Source organism: Stigmatopora argus, chromosome 22, assembly GCF_051989625.1.
Source record: "Stigmatopora argus isolate UIUO_Sarg chromosome 22, RoL_Sarg_1.0, whole genome shotgun sequence".
Classification (NCBI taxonomy): domain Eukaryota; kingdom Metazoa; phylum Chordata; class Actinopteri; order Syngnathiformes; family Syngnathidae; genus Stigmatopora; species Stigmatopora argus.
In genome coordinates, this window is record NC_135408.1 from 9783387 (window position 1) to 9799826 (window position 16440).

Consider the following 16440-nt stretch of genomic DNA (forward strand, 5'->3'; position numbering starts at 1 on the left):
TAATTTATCAAAACATTTTATTGTCTTTACCAACAGTACAATATGTCACAGAAAGATCACAGAGAGGTTTAAGACAGGTCTGGCTCAGGTTTTTCTTCTACATACTCTATCTGAAACGAGAAGTGCAGCTGAAAAATTCAACATCCTGAAAGAGAGCGGATAAAATAAAACCTTACACATGTCAAATAATAACCAGAATGAGGACAAGACAAACACAAAACAAAACAAAACCTTGGCCGTCAAAGTCACATCCTGAAGTCTCTGCAAAATGTGTCAAGAGTTACAACTACAACCACTAATTTTCATAGTCACCAATATAGCCACACACGATTATGAAGTTTAAAAAAAATAATCAAATCAAATAAAAAGATTTAGTATTCAGGAGTTAAATACAGTACAGATTTGAATTTTAGTTACAGTAAAATGTGTTCAACGTTTCTAAGCACCAGCAGGTTGGCTTGAGTTTTATCACGGATCGTCGTCGTGTTTTGACACATGAACCGAGGGGTCTAGCACCAAAGGGGATTTACACAAGCCCCCCGTTATTCTGCACCATACATCATGAAAATACCTTGAAGCCCCATGAATGATAACTGTTTGCGATGCAATAAATATTTAAGAAAACCATGTAGCATTTACAGTATAAATAATGTCACATTTACAATTTTCTCTGCAGTCCCCTTCACAAACCAGTCAACAAAAAGAGGTATTAAAGTGGGACAAAATTCCAAGTGCAGTTATTAAAACGAGTGAATCCCAAGATTGGAGGATTGATTCATTTTTCTCTCCCGACGAACAAAAACAGGGAGACGGAGCAATAACAGGTTTGACCATTTACAAATTAGACTCCAAAACTATTTAAGTCCAGTCAACTAGAAAACAGATATATTATGTATTATTTACATAGTGTGGTGTGCATAGAGGAATAGTAGCAGGGTGAATCAAATTTGGGGTTAAATGCATTATATCATGTTCTTACAATTAGAAAAGGGGTAGAAACTTTGGTCATATATATTTTTTTTTAAATCAAAGGAAATTTAAAAAATGAACATTTTAAAAATGGCTAAGTCATCACAATTAAACAAGAGCTTGTTTTTTTTTTAAATTGACTCAAGTACAGATTATTTTGTTTCCATTTTAGATGGTTGTAAGTTTGTCCTCTATAGCAAGCAATTAACTATTTTATCTTTGGAAATCCTCTGTTTTTGTTGCAAAAAAATTGTGAGCAGTCCCATTGGACCAAATGAACTGAAATACTGATAGAAGATGTGAGGACAAAATGCCACCTTCAAAGTACTCCCCTTACTCTACTCTTTGTTACATATCCAGTGGTATTTGCTGGTATTATAAGTGGCTATGTAAGCAAGAGAAGTATAAGTTAAAATCTGTTCTCCCATTGATGTCTTGCTGATTCTCCCTGTACTTCATCTATGCACTCCATTTTTTTTAAAATCCCATAAAGTCTCACAATGTACAGTTATTTTACTGTTATGTTCATCTTATCTAAAAACAGGAACCAATCAACACAAAGAGGTATAAAATTGGGATTCTGTCCCCGTACCAAACAAATAAAATACAAAAATCCACACCACGTTGGCTTTAAGTTGTATCGTAGACTATATTGACGATTTGATCCCCAACAAAAAGCACCGGCGTTATTAGTTCTCTAACAAACCCATATTTTCGAGAAATATTCTCTCCCCCTTTGTTAATTAAAAGCATATTGGCATAGTTTTATACTCTAATTCCAACTCCACTCAATAGGCCAATGTGGTGTACTTCCAGGCTGGTAAAACTTTTCAAACTGATCTGACAAGAATAAATACGTTTAGAGTATAGCACCTCAGAAAGTTTACAGGCATGAGTATCATGTCAAAGTTTACCTGAAGATCAACACAAACTGGGATCAATACAACGCAAATGTGACAATCAGCTACTTCTGTGTGAAGCGGTTTCCCTTGCTGGTACGCTAGAATCACAGCAAATTCATGGACATATAGAATAACTAGATTGGTGTAAAAAAAAAAAAAAAAAAAACAGAATTTGCATAAAAGTACCTGAATTGATACATAAAATTGGCTACTTGACGCTTTTGAATCACAGCAGAAGTCCGTCGAATGTACGGTGTATAATTACCTGATTTTCAGTGCTGACAGTGTTCAGTGTTGTTGTTGTTGTTGTTGTTTCATCCTTGACAATTACCATTCTAGTCATTCTATTTCAATTCACAAGTCCAATCAGCAGCTGGTATGGAGAAGAGAGTGAGCTGTACTTGGATTGGCTGAGTATCTACACCTTACTGTGTGATGTAAACAACAGAGTAAACATTGATTGGCGGATTCAAAACATCCTCACGGGAGTAGATTGCCGGCATTGCTGGCAACCGTTTGTGCTGCCCTAAGTTTTGGTTATGGCTGAAAGACGCCAGAATGACATCCTCATTTTGATAAGGGTGATTGAGCCTGAATCGAAAAGAGAAAAAAAAGGTTTCAACACTAAAACATGCTTTCAAAGCACCACAGGTCACTACATTTTCAACCGGTCGCAGTTTGAGCTTATTGTGTAGTGACAATACAAAAATGGCACTTCCATAGAGACCACTTTTGAGAATTGAAGGGGTCCTCCCCCCTGCTGGTACATTAGACTCACAGCAAATTCTCACTCAGAAATCAAGCTTTCTATGGTGAATGATTGAAAAAAAAAATAATTAAGGCTGTTTTAGGGGATAAAAAGCAAATCTAGAAATCAGTTACATGCACATCCACATGCATGAACATCACATTTTGAGACATGTAGGCCACAATATAAATATATAAGAGTGTGGCTTAATGCCGACATGATAAATGTCAAATCTGAAGCATCTTTCAGTGCTGTATTTTGATTGGACATCTAGCGACATCAACAAGTTCGAAGGGTGCCCAATAAAGAGTTATATGTATAAGTTCTGGTCTCCATTCTAAAAACATACACAGACTTCTCCTCCTACATTTCAAAAACAAGCATTTCAGAGTAACTAAGGCTTAATTACAGGCGATTTGCAATATGAAAGAGAAGGGACTGACCAGTGTGAAGCTGTCGTACATTTTCATCAACTCCTCCGTTCGATACTGTTGCAGCACCACGACTCCGTTCAAGGACGGGCTCTTAAGCCGGGCGCAGTCCTCGCAGTGCACCACGTAGGTTTTTTTTGTGCTGTTTTCGCTCGTCACAAACAGCATGTTGAACACCTCCAACTGCACAAGCACCAGACAGCAAAATGGCAAAACGACCCAGCAAGCAATTAACAATGAGTTGGGAGACCTACGTCGCACTCGTTGCAGTAGTACGCCGGCTCCTCCTTCAAACGGCTCTGATACGAGATTTTCTTTCCCGAAGCAATCAGTTGTTCCCGTAAAACCTGGATATGCTTGATGGATTGCAGTAGGCAGTGTCTAGTATGGAGGAAAATCAAAGAGTAAAAAGCAATGCCACTTGTACTAGGTGGCATATATATTATTGATACAATGTTACTCTGCCTGTCTTTGACGCTTTAATATTAATAATGTCAGCGATAAGATTATTCCTATAGCCCAAGGGTGTCAGACTCGGGTTGGTTCGCGGGCCGCTTTAACGTCAACTTGATTTCACGTAGGCCGGACCATTTTAAATATAATATTTAGATTTTTTTTAAAAAATGGATTAAAAGAACTGGATTAAAAGCCCTGAATATTCAGTTTTTATATATCTAAAACAATGTTTATTTTAGCTTTTTTAAAATATATTTTTAGATTTTATAAAATGATTTTTGAACTAAAAACACAGAAAAAATAGATTAAAAAACTACAATTATTGATTTAAAAAGGGGGAAAATCAGGAAATGTAATATACATCTATACTCTTCATTTTAATTTGATCCTAAAACTGAAAGTTGGCACTCATGATTTACTTTCCTGGGCCACACAAAATGATGCAGCGGGCCAGATTTGGCACCCGGGCCACCACTTTGACACATGTGCTATAGCCTCTTACTTAATCATCTTGAAGGTATCGTGGTCTGTAATTTTGATGGTGCGAGCTACATTCCAGGAAACGTGGATCATTGGAACAATTGATTTAACCTTCTTCAGCTCATTCCACTCATATCGCTCCAAGGCGAGTTGATACTGGTATGCTAAACACCAGAAATGGGGGGGAAAAAAATCAAAATAAAGAGATGAAAAGCATCCTTAAAAAAAAAAAGATTTTTACCATGTGTTGGCTCACAATACTCACAGTTTAGGGGGCCCACATTCCAGGCGATGTTGTTACACCAGCCTACAGCTTGGACCCAGTGGACGGTCCCCGCATTGATCCACACCAAGTCGCCCGGCCTCTGAATAAAACGGTACACGGGGATGTTGGAACTGTAGAGGTCTTCCAGAACTGGCCACCAGGACCCCGTCAGGTAGTCTACTCCATGCCTGAGACGGAGGTACAATTTAGAAAATGGCAGTTTTCCAGTTGATAAAACCAAAGATCGTCACTCACTTCTCGCAGAACGTATTGATAGCCTCCCAGTAGTGCTCATGAACAGCAAACCACTCACAGTCACCTGGTCCAATATTTATGTTGACTGAGCAGAAATTGTTGTTCTCCTGATGACCTGCGGCCAAAACGAAGCACAAATAATTCCAACTCACCATTAACTTGGTAAGCAAAACTCATTGACTTCCATTGCCTTGCGCATGTCGATAGACCGTATCAATACTGGTGCCACACTGGTATGGAATAGCTATGTGATATTTAACAGAATTAATAAATTGAGAACTCTAAAAGTATCCCAAAACTAAAACAGTGTTGCATTATGCTCACCTGGCGTCCGACTGCCTGGAACCTTCATGTAGAGCTGGACAGTGTTCATGCCGAGAATGGTGTGACCCACGTGACTGAGCATGTTGTTGCTGGACTCCACTCGCATGAAAACTGGCAACTTCAGCAGCTCCTGCAGCTGAGGCTTCCACCGTTTTGGGTCGGAGAGATCTATGTTGGTCCCAAATTTGATTATCTTTCCAAAAGTCTTCAGTTCCGAGCTGGGAAGGAAAGGTGTAGTCTGAGGTGAGTCTCCCAAAACCTTAAATGCCCATCTATGTGACGTGAGAAATTCATTGGCTGTCGCCCTCCCACTTAAATGGATTATTGGACGTCTACTTTTTCATTGTCTGTCTGATAACATGAATGGCACTGAAAAGTTAACCTTGGCGCATTGGCAGTGCCGTTTTTGCTGGAGAGGAGTGCAGAAGCGGTTTTAACATCAGTTGAGGGTGGGCTGCTTTTACTGCTGGCCGATGACACGCCAGCTTTGGTGTCAGCTTGCTCTTCATCTTCCTCTTCTTCGTTTTCACTCTCCTTCTCCTCCTATAAAGCATCTACATGAGTTGAGCCGGCAGGTTTGCCAATGGCAAAACTGTCTGCCAATCAGTACATTTCACGTGAATCCAAAATTCAGAGGGGAAGGCATAATTTGATGATGTTTGGATTTATTGAATCAAGACCCAGAGGTCAAATGTCTACCTGTAGGCTCTCCTGGAAGCTGGAGGCCTGGTACTGAGCGTACTTGGCGATGGTGGTATGCGAGCGGCTGCTTTCGCAAGGCCACGTCTGGGTCGAGCCACGGGAATCCCAGTTTTCATCAGCGGGCTGCTGGACTTGAGTCCGGACTTCCACGGCATGTTCCGCATTGGCCTCCACCAGAGATTTGGTGGAAAATAAGCCAAGGTCTTTGTCATAAAAAAGAAGAAAAAGAACAACAAAGAAGAATAGATTTCAAGATTAGGTTAAATCAGTCAAAACTCTGCGTTCATTAGTGGGACGATGAGGATTTAAATCAAACACTCATTTTGCAATTGAGTCAAAAGGGGCACAAATAATGTACAATATGCACATAAATATGCTATAAAATGCACATCAAACTCTACTGTTCGGATTATATTATACTATGTTATGCTTTTTGTTTTCCTATGTATATTCATGATTCACGCTAACATTTCAAATGGTCTGCGTACATAAGATGATGTTTTGTTTCTTTTGATACATTATTGAATATGAATAACCTACTTATGTAAGCCTAATATGAGCCAAGACATATTCTTGTACTTCCTCCTTCTTTGATTTAAACTACACTAAATGATGACATTTGGTGACTATCTTGTTAAGTATTGATATGTACAATCAAACAAACATGTTTAAAAAAACATACAAAACTAATAAAAAACATTATTTAAAGTAAACTTGTAATCCCTCGTCCACTGATTAAATTGAACACATAAATATTGCCTCTATTGTCTTTCAATGAGTGTAGTATTGCATTTTGGGATTGCCCCTTTCACACACGGATGACAAAGAATAAAGAGAATAAAGAGCTGTTTCAGAAGCTCAAATTGGAATTGTTTATAAACTCACTGAGGCGGAGAGAGCCAGCAAGGCCTCGAATGACGGTCACCGCATTTTTGGGATCGGTGCAGAACTGAAGCAAGACTGGCGAGAAGGCGTCCCTTCTGCTTTCCAACTGCAAATGACAAGTTAAACTCCTTATGAACCATTTTTAACACTCACTAAAACGTTAGACGATCTGTTCTAAACTTCAGTGTACTCACATAAATGCTTGGTGTTGGAGGGTTAAGCTTTTCTCTGGGAATAGGAATATGGATGGAAATGTTGGGTTTTACAGAAAAAGAAGGAAGCAGGTACGATTCCTTAAATTTCTCTTTGATCCTTTCTCCCCTGTGATGAGAAAAAGTATGTAAAAAAATGGAAAAAACAGCACATTTTTAAATAAAAGTAACACTGAGACTTACTCGCAAGCTCTCACCACTTCAGCCGCTGTGTTTTGGATGGTGATCTGACTAAGTGGGATTGGTTGCTCATCCTTACGGTGAATCTTCATTTTAACCAGGCAGACCTTCAGTTCCTTGGTAAAGCCCATGGACAGCAACTTCAGCTTTAACGGGTCATCAGAAGCTTGCGGCGTACGAGCAAGTTGACTGGCGGTTGCGCTAGTGCAGCGAGTTGAAAAAGCGCTTTTCGACTCCGAAGTCCCGCCTTCTGATGACACGCCACTTGCAAGCCTGCCGACATCGTCTTTTTTCTTTGCGATGACTTTAGCTTTTTTATGTTTCACTCTCTTTTTCTCCAAATCCTTACCGGGAGGCGATTTGGGTCTGTTGTGTGTGGGTTTCATTTGAGGGCTGACGGTGCGTTTCTCTTTCTTTGTCTTCATTTTAACCCTCGCTTTGTGATCGGCGTCCTCGCTCTTTAACGCTTCGTCTTTGCTGGAAACGAGGAGGTGGCTCAATGAGGTAGTGTGGGTGGTGGTCAGCCTCAGCTCGGCACTGAGTGAGTGGTCTAAAAGGGAGACTTCTTTCTCAGTTTGGATGTAATCGTCCTGAACTTCTCGCATCGCCGTGAGATGGACGTCCGCGTCGTCTTTTGTGGAAATGTCCGTGATAGGCTCTGTCTTAGTTTGCTCTTCTAAATGCAAATCTTCAAGATTGTTGGTTTCTGGAGATGAAGCCGGAGGAGGACACAGACTTTGCTGCCGGGGACAGTCAATATCTGGTCCCAGAGCGAGAGAGGAGGCAATCTTAATCCCGTTAGCATTCAAAGTAGGAGACCCCCCAAACGGACCTCCTCGACACGTTGCCCTCTGACCCGTGAGAAAATTGGCCAGGCTCTTGAAGACATCCTCCAAACCTGATCTATGGTGAAGCTCGTGATATGGAGAGCTGGACTTTTCTGGAAATTCTTCCTTGTCATCTTCAAGAAAAAGTTTTGTCGTACTTGAGGAATCGGAGGGTGCCGCTTGACATCTGACGGACTCCTTCATCTGGTCAATGGTCTCACCTTCCAAGGGTGGAGGAGAAAAACACTGAGTGGGACTGGGCTGGAGGACCGGTCGGCTTATCATTCCGTTCTCCAGCTCGTCGTCGTCCTCTCCCACATCTGATATCGGGGAGCCTTGCCAGCTGAGTACAGGGGGAGTGTTTGCAAGGTTGTCCCCTACTTCTCCGCTACCAATCACGGCCACGGGTAGGAGATCGGGGGCACGGAGCGGCCCTCTTTGCTCCTCGTACTGCCGCATCTCCTCGGAACAGGCCGGGCTAAGAGGTTCTAAAGCTTTGTACAAAAGGGAAAGTGGTGTATCATTAGCTTTTGGTCCTTGTTCTAAATGAGGTGAGATTGTGAAGGGCTCTCTTCTGTTTGGGCTACAGCTGTTTTTTCTCTGGACCGAGCCTCCTCGCTCATTCGGAGACGTGGCGCGCCGAGACGTAAACTTGGGAAGAAAGGATTCACCAAAAGAAAGATGCTCCTCTAACCAAGTTTCCTTTCCGGTCGATTCCGCTCTCAGGGTTGTTTTTTTTTCTTTCTTCACCGATTTATCCCTTTTCTTTTTTTTCGCACCCAGTTTCCGTTCTTTTTTCTTGCGTTTTTTTCTTTCTTCCGCCCTTTTGAAATGGTCCCTCCGTTTTGTCCTTTCTACAGCCTGCTTGGGGTCTTCCCTTCTTTCCCTTTTCACCAATTTATCGGGTAGGTGACCAGATGTCCTCTTGGGTGGCGATTCCTTCTCGGATTTGTCGATTCTCGAGCCTCCGCGTGGAGATGAGCAGAAAGGACGGGAGGTCTTCTTGTATTTGATATCCGAGTATTTGGATTTGGGATCGGCTGGGGATGTACGAGATGAGGTGGAAGATGAGCACGGCCGTGCTTTGCGAGTGGGGCTTTCCTGGACTTTGGGTTGCTCGCTGTGGCCAGAGTTACATTGTTGACTGCTCCTGGGTGCTTTGTGTGATGAAGGACTCACGATTGGATTGTGATTAGAAGAATCTTTTGAATGAAGGGAAGAGTGGTGCAACAGGTCCTCTGCAAAAGACTTGAAGGTGACGGAGTCTCCTGAAATGTTACGTTGAATTTCCTGTGGGATACGTACACATAACTCATCAATATTTATCTGTACTGATTTGCAATCTATTCTTGTTGATAAAAAATGTGTTAAACTCCTTCCCTTGATCCTTAAATGTACAGTATAATTATTCATGAAAAAATGTAAATAGAGAATTAAAAAAAAAATGCAGTTAATTATGTGAAAAAGTAAAAAAAATGTTAAACCAGCGTAATTTTTTTAAACGAGTAAAATGAGTAAATCTAAATAATTAATTTAAAATCAACTATTGATTTTTTTTCTACATTTTTACTTGAGGATTTCAGCAATTTTATTCCTATATTTTCAATTATTCATTAAAAAATATGATCTTCAATATGTACATTATTAATATTATTGTTGCGTACTTAGTTATCACCCACTGCTTTTGATGTATTCAATGTTAATTCTGGCATCTAGGGGTTAATAAAGTTAAGATCAGGCATTTTAATGGGTCAAACTAGCATAGAAATCCTTAAACTGTCTTACCACACAGAGTTAATTGGACAGTTTATGACAACATGATTCTTTTGAGCATTTAAAGAAGCAAATTTCATACTGTGCTTTGCTTGTGGGCATGATTTCTTGAGTCGTCGTCCTCTTTCTCGAGGCGGTATGTCAGAGGCTTGTGCTGCTCGGCTCTGAGGTGGTGGCGAGTGTGCCGCTGATGTTGCTCGTGAGGATTTTGGTGGCTGTAAGGCACACGGGTGTGTTCTGCTGGTGAAGACATTTTGCCACAACTGTTTCCGGGATGTGAAGCCCTACTGCCACAACCCTGCTTCTGACATGTTGGGTCGCTGTTGCAAAAACTGTGTCCTCCAGCGCGGGGTTTCGAGGTCTCCTGAAAAAAACAAACGAGAAACTAACTTGGACGTCCAATCCATTTGAAGTGGGAAGGTGGCTAGACAGCTACTAGAGAGAAAATCATGGAATAGATTGGCCATCTATCGCCATAATGACACTGAGAGTGCCTAAATAAAAGGAGCGACTATACCTGTTGCTGTGGTGTTGAGGTCCTGTGTTCAGAGGGGTGTCCAGGACCTGCCTTGTCATGAGAAGTCTTCCAGTCATCTCGGTTACTATGGGGATGGCGAGGTGGCGATGACGGATGGGCGATTGAATGCCTTGATCCAGGATGACATGGCTAAACGAGGAACAAGGTTATTTGAGCATCAAACTACCAAAATTTAGATCATTTCTGGTAATATCCTTCTCATCCCATCACACTTATAATAATACTATTATTGGTATCTATCGGTAAAGATACGGCGATAAAATCACATCAGTGTATTTGGAAAGGCTGCAAAATTTAAAAAAAAAACCTCATTTTGAGACTATTTACTGTGGTTCAATTGGTTTTTTTTTTTACCGGTTATAAGCAAAAAAGCTACTTTTTCTTCTTCTAATTGCTCATTTTTTGAAGCGACATTTTACCTGATCGAAAAGTGAGTCTCGGCTTCTTTTGGATGGACACTCATCTCTTGATGATGAAGGGTGCTGTGGGGCAAAACCTTGCTGGTGGATTTGGTCTTGGCGGTGTTGCGAGGCCGGCCGTTTCCAAGGTCCCGGTCTGTCGTCTATCACTCGACTAGGGAAGTTCCTGCGAAAGTCTGAGGGAGTCCATCTTTCCGGGAGGGAGTGAAGCTGTCTGTGGTGACGGTGCGGGCGAGGACTCCCACGCTAGAGGCGAGATGAGAAACATCACAGTTTAGCACCAAGCTCTCAAGTGAACTAAGCACATGTACTTCTTTCATTCGCACCCCCTTCGACAGGCCTCACCACAGAGTTGCTGACATTGCTGTCCCAGTTTGTGTAGCGTTGTCCTGGTCTTGTTAGATAACCATTGTTGGTGCCAGCCCGGTTGTGGAATGAGCGCATGGAATTGGGATGCCAGTTCTGGGACTCAAATGGCTTTTCTTTACCATTCCAAACATGTGGAGCCTTGGAGGAACCCTTGTCTTGGGCATAGTGAACTGTCCGTTCTCCCCTTGGCAAACAAACCAAATGATTGTAGTCAAGGTGGAGGACAAATTTAGGATAATCGTCATGAAATAAACAGTTATGAAAGGGGTATTTCAAACACAAATGATTATATTGCAAACTACATTTTGTACGCCTGCAGAGGAGCCGTTTAACATAAAATAACTCTGGGGAGTTTTATTATTTGCTCAACACGCTTTGTAATAACATTTTAATTGTTCGAAACAAGGTTTACATTAGCTGTTATTCATATGCTGACTTCATAAAGTACGATGTTTCGTCCCAAAAATTTGCCCCGTACTGAATTTAATATCTTTTTACCTGTTATACTGACGACTTGATGGTGAGGTGGGATCGGATGGAATGCGTCCTCCATTGCATCTGTGATGGCAACAGACAAAAGTACTGTTAATAATGTCAATCATTTTGATTTATTTGTGGGGTCTTTTTTTATATTTCAAAATAAAATAGTCATTTGCCACATAAAGGGTCTTTTTTCCAATCACCCATTTGTGCTGACAACCCCAAATTACAAAGTAACAACAATTTATCTTGGAATAATTGGTTGCTAGATTTCCTTTTGGCCCCGCCAAAAAAATCAATTTATAATCTTATGGATATGTCAATATCTTAACCACAAAGGTTCACATCTCCCTTATTTTTTTCCTGTATTATTCTACTGAAAAAGAAGTATTGGCATATAATACCATTGGACTGATTTAATACAGAAAGATGCATCCAATCAGACAAAATTGTTCTAAGCAATTGTTCTGATAAAATACAGCAGTTCTTCAGCCATGTCAGTGATAGGAAGACATGCTGTGAGATCATTCAGCCAGAGTTGGGCCTGCAGCTGGCTTGGAGTGCAATTTCTTGAATGTCTCATCACAGTTAATCAGCCTGCATCGGTCCCACTTTTCAAATCAACACCAGACAGCCTCGTCTAGTGTGTCACCTGCTAAGCAAGCCTTATGCTGTTAACTTGCAAATGAATTATAGTGCTCAAAGTTCAGTTTCATGCTTCAATATATACGCGTATCTTCATGCTGATTCTGACCTTTGCGATGGAGTCCAAGGCCGACTGTTGACTGGGGCCCATTGACCTCTGTTCGGTCCTCCATCTGGGTACGAGTGCCATGTTTTACGGCCAGAGTACAGCTCTGCCGGGTGATACATGCAGCCTGCAACAATCATGTGGTTATCATAAGAGAATTTGCATGATGATTACACGAAAGAAAAGAAAATAGTCAGATGACCTTCTGTTTGAAATATTTACTCCTCTAAACAGTACCCAAAAAAAATCAATATTGTTCTGCAAAGGCAACTTAGACTAGCTGTCGTTACATTTAAAAAATATATTTGTATGCAAATGAATGTTTCAAGAGAATATGATGCATGCAGAAATTTCATGAGTTTAAAACATCTCTAAAAAAGGCACTCAAAGAAAAAATGTTTTTTTATTTACCAGTCTTTCTTTGTTCGGGAGGCCCTCCACTTCACACCTGAAGAGAAAAAACGTGAGTCAATATATGGGTTTTGCTTTGAGAATTTTATTTAATCTTTTGCTTTGTTTTGTGAAATGATCAAATAATCTCTTCCAGCCCCTCCCATTTAAAACGGATTGGACGTCTATCGCTGTCAAAGGGCTGTTTTCAATATCAATCTCCCTCTTTTACTACCTACCGCAACACATTGTCTGTGACCTAAATTGGCAGTGAATGGATTAAGTTAGTCATTATTGCTGACGACGTAAAAAAAAAGATCTAACGACACCACGGCTGTAGTGCTTGTGGTCGTCTGTGTGTATGCTTTCATACCGGGCTATAAAACATGTAGGCAAATCCTCCAGTGGTTAAGCTTTTTCCATGCGTGTATGGTGCGCTTATTGAATATTGTAGAGACATGCTTTTAAAAGCCTCAGTGTGTATGCTCAATGAAGTAAGCGAGGAGGCTCTTCAAGAGTCAATTTCTACCCAGTTGCTACAGCAACTGAAAGCCAGACATGTTTTACTGCTTTGGCTTTAGGCCATGTAAAGACCATTTCATTTAGATTTATTCACAGAGAAGAAACATGGCACAACAGGCAACCACAACTTGGCAATATATCACTTTGTACATGTAATTATGAATCCATAACATTCAATATGTTATTATACGTACAAATGCTCACTGTAAGAAAAAGGCACTGCGATCCTCTTATATGAAACCATTTCCACGTGCCAGGCGATTGGCTGGAAGAAAGTTCCAGCTCCAGCACCCCCGAGGATGAGCAACTCAGAAGATGAATGAATATGTACGGTATTACTTTTTGGCAATCCACTACATATTGTATGAGTGGTTAAAAGACATTACATTCTTACATTATGAAAACAATAGGATTTATTGGTTTCTCAGATAGGGAGGCTCACTTGAAACTATACAGTCTACAAATACACTCATCTGTTGTGGGAGCTCACAATTGCACAGTGGAATGCACAGTCTTGTTACAGAGATGCAGGAGGAGTTGAGCGTCAGCTCCAGTTTGCCTCAACACAACAGCATTGTGCGCACCACCAATATTAAACCCATCTGTGCAGGGTTAACTCCATACATCTGGAATTTAGCTCGGGGGCCCAAATGACATCACGTGCTTAAAAAGGGGTTATGTTAGGAAAGAAGTGTAGAATAACCCTATGCAGAGAAGCATATTAAAAAGAGTAGAGACGGCGTGGAAGAACACATTGCACTGTACAAGATGTGAAAATCGATGCGCAGAACATTGACCGTTTCTAAAATAAATCAACTATTTGGACGACTTTGCTGTCAAAGCCACTTTCCTCGTTTGCTACCACAAGGGAAATACAGTCATCTTTCTCTTTCATTATTACTGGGCAGATAGAAATGTAGCCCTAATACTTGTTTCACAACTGTCTGCACTTTTATGACTGTAATATCCATTATTATTTGCCAAAGAGATATACCGTGTATGCAGCACTAAAGATAAAAAAAGAACACTGTTTCATGTTTATTGTTGCAGAATTATATCATATCGGTGAATTGATATAAATTATCCCTTGAATAAATGACTCTCGAGGTGCAGTTCAGTTCTGCATTGATGTAAACTACAATTGAAATGATATTAAAGTCCGGATTTGAACAATCATTCACCGAGTCCGTCCAAATGAGCATAGCCAGCAAAACCGTACAGTCTCAACTGGGTACCTTAAAATAGACACACTCGTGCCCCTTCACTATCTGACAGACATCAGCTAAACGGAGGAAACACTATTGTCAGTTGCTATTATTCTGTCAAATATATACAGGGTAATCTCTTCCTTTTGCATCACAAGTTTGCAATCTGCATTGTTAAATATTTGAACTCATGCGAGCAACAAATAAAAGGGCAGACGGAAGAGGTAGTAGTAGTCTTGGACTTGTAAAGTCACGCGACTCTGCATTTATTGCCTTTGCAATAATCATAACTCAGTTATCAGTCAGGATACCTACAAACACAGCCCCTCCTAACTCATAACACCTCACCCTCCCTTTTCCTATAGCACAATGTGTCCTTGTATCCCTGGCAACCGATTATAATTCAGCCCAAAGTTGATAGTGAGCCCTAACACTCTGAGGAAAGACTGCGATTTTGACAGAGAGGTGACTAATAGCGGTGAGCCGAGCCGGCGGAAGACGATCCAATTGCTGATCCGTGCATTCGTCTCTGTGCCTCCATTCCTAATGAAAACAATCCTCGCAAGCCTCTCTAACAATGCTCGCTTGTTGCAGCGAAACATTGTACTATCTCTAGCTGAAACCCAACATGCATGTGTGTGCCTGTGTGTGCATGCACGAAGGCGAACAGCCATCCAACACCATAAAAGGAAGGATGGGCTGATCCAGACTAGGACCGTCTCCAGTGAGTTGTAGGCTTACTAACAAAAGAAGCCGACACCATGAGAACAGATGGAGACGGACGGGGCAAGAAGCTGCAATAGTCAGCACAGCACCGAGATGGACCAGACAGACAGCTCGCTCTAGATATCACAGACTGTATTTTGTCTATGACACACCAAAAAGCATGTCAGCCAAGGGGGAGAATGTACAGTAGGAGGCGAATATCAATGCTATTACTAAAAATAACTAGCAGGCTGGCTTCCCTCCCTCTGCTGTATCCCCTTCTATAATGGCAGCCTCTCCCGGTGTATGCTCCATAAAGCACGTCTCTCCGAGGGGTACTGGAATGTACCAAAGCAAGGTCAAGAGCGAGAAGGAGGGGTGTCTTTTGCTAACAGGGCAATACTGTATGTATATATATACCCAGACAATGACACAGTTTTGAGGGTTCATTGCAGGATGCACGTGCATATGTTTGTGTGTCCACATCGGGGAAGTGGGAAGCCATTAGATTGGTAGCAAGAAAGGGATGATTGATTGGTTAGATGATAGATGCATTGCTATTACAATGGGGCTTTTTTTTTACTGGTGCATTAATGCATATTCAACAGTTGAACAGCTTAAAGCTGCAATAGTTCAGCACTGAGCAGCCCTATTCGCCATGAAAAACAAAACAGGGTTCTTCACAATCGGCTTTTGATCATGGCATGCGTGTGTGGAATGTGCCAGCACACTGCAGTATTAACCAGCACAAATAACAACCACACGCAAAAGACAGAGTAGATCACTAGTAGAAATTGGTGAAATGCAAAGAGGAAAAAGGCTGTAAATCGCAATGCACGAATGCAGATACACTTGTATGCGTACGCATAGCGCTACTACGAGGCGCAAGCTGAGCTGTCTTTCGACGGAGGTGGAGGCAGATCGCAAACAATGAAGTTGTTGCTCAACAATCGACTTTTACCTCTTATATGTCTTCCGTCTTTCGGTCCACACACACCCCTCTGGCACCCCTTTTCCTCCACCTTTTCTCATCCGATCCTCTCCACCGTCTCTGCGCTCCCCCCTCAAGTCCTCTTCCTGTTTCCAATCCGCTCTCAGATGTTAGGGCCAACAGAACAACCCTAAGTAGGCGGGTCTACGAGCTGCCAATCACAAAGCGGACCAATCAGAGGAGGGAATGGGAACTTTAGTAGTGTAGTGTGCAAGAGGGTTGGGAGGGGCGTGGAGGAGCCCTTTAAATTTTAAAGTGTACCTGTATTTGTGTACATGTGTGTGCGTGGTTTCTAATATGTACACTTTTCGAGTTGGGCTGCAACCAGAAAAGAAAAAAAAGTTGCACTTTATTATGTACATATCTTTCTTTTTTTAAAATAATAGGTGACAATCTTATTTTTGTTTAATTAGCAACATACATGAACATCACATCCTGGGAAATGTAGGCTAGCATGTTAACATGTTACACAACTGTACCCTTCATATATACCCGATCTATTGTATATTTATTATTATTACTAATCATTATTTTTAATTTTAAATGAATAGTGTCAATAAAACACATTTGAAATAAACACAAAAATGCACTCTAGTTATCTGCCATAATACTTTCAAGGTATTTTTTTGTTTATAGTATTTAGCTCATTGCCTGACTGAGT

General features: G+C 41.1%; 1 protein-coding gene across 1 annotated transcript; it reads right to left on the minus strand.

The window, feature by feature from the left end:
* On the minus strand, positions 1-15893 carry kdm6bb (lysine (K)-specific demethylase 6B, b). The gene is made up of 20 exons (XM_077592815.1): positions 15750-15893; positions 12378-12414; positions 11970-12093; positions 11234-11293; positions 10712-10919; positions 10367-10612; positions 9927-10076; positions 9492-9773; positions 6813-8926; positions 6612-6738; positions 6418-6523; positions 5530-5735; positions 5232-5373; positions 4831-5079; positions 4507-4621; positions 4252-4439; positions 4009-4150; positions 3305-3431; positions 3063-3233; positions 1-2462 (listed from the first exon to the last, which is right to left on the minus strand). The coding sequence occupies exons 3-20, from the start codon at positions 12086-12088 to the stop codon at positions 2439-2441; spliced, it is 4776 nt and encodes a 1591-aa protein (XP_077448941.1). The 5' UTR covers positions 12089-12093; positions 12378-12414; positions 15750-15893; the 3' UTR covers positions 1-2438.
* Positions 15894-16440: the final 547 nt, after the last annotated feature.

Bases quoted from the DNA above. Each gene is read 5' to 3' on its own strand.
- kdm6bb (XM_077592815.1), bottom strand. From the start codon at position 12,088: ATGTATCACCCGGCAGAGCTGTACTCTGGCCGTAAAACATGGCACTCG. The intron at 11,294-11,969 runs GTCAGAATCAGC...TTGCCATCACAG, and splicing joins CCTTGGACTCCATCGCAAAG to ATGCAATGGAGGACGCATTC. The intron at 4,440-4,506 runs GTGAGTGACGAT...CCTCCGTCTCAG, and splicing joins ATCAATACGTTCTGCGAGAA to GCATGGAGTAGACTACCTGA.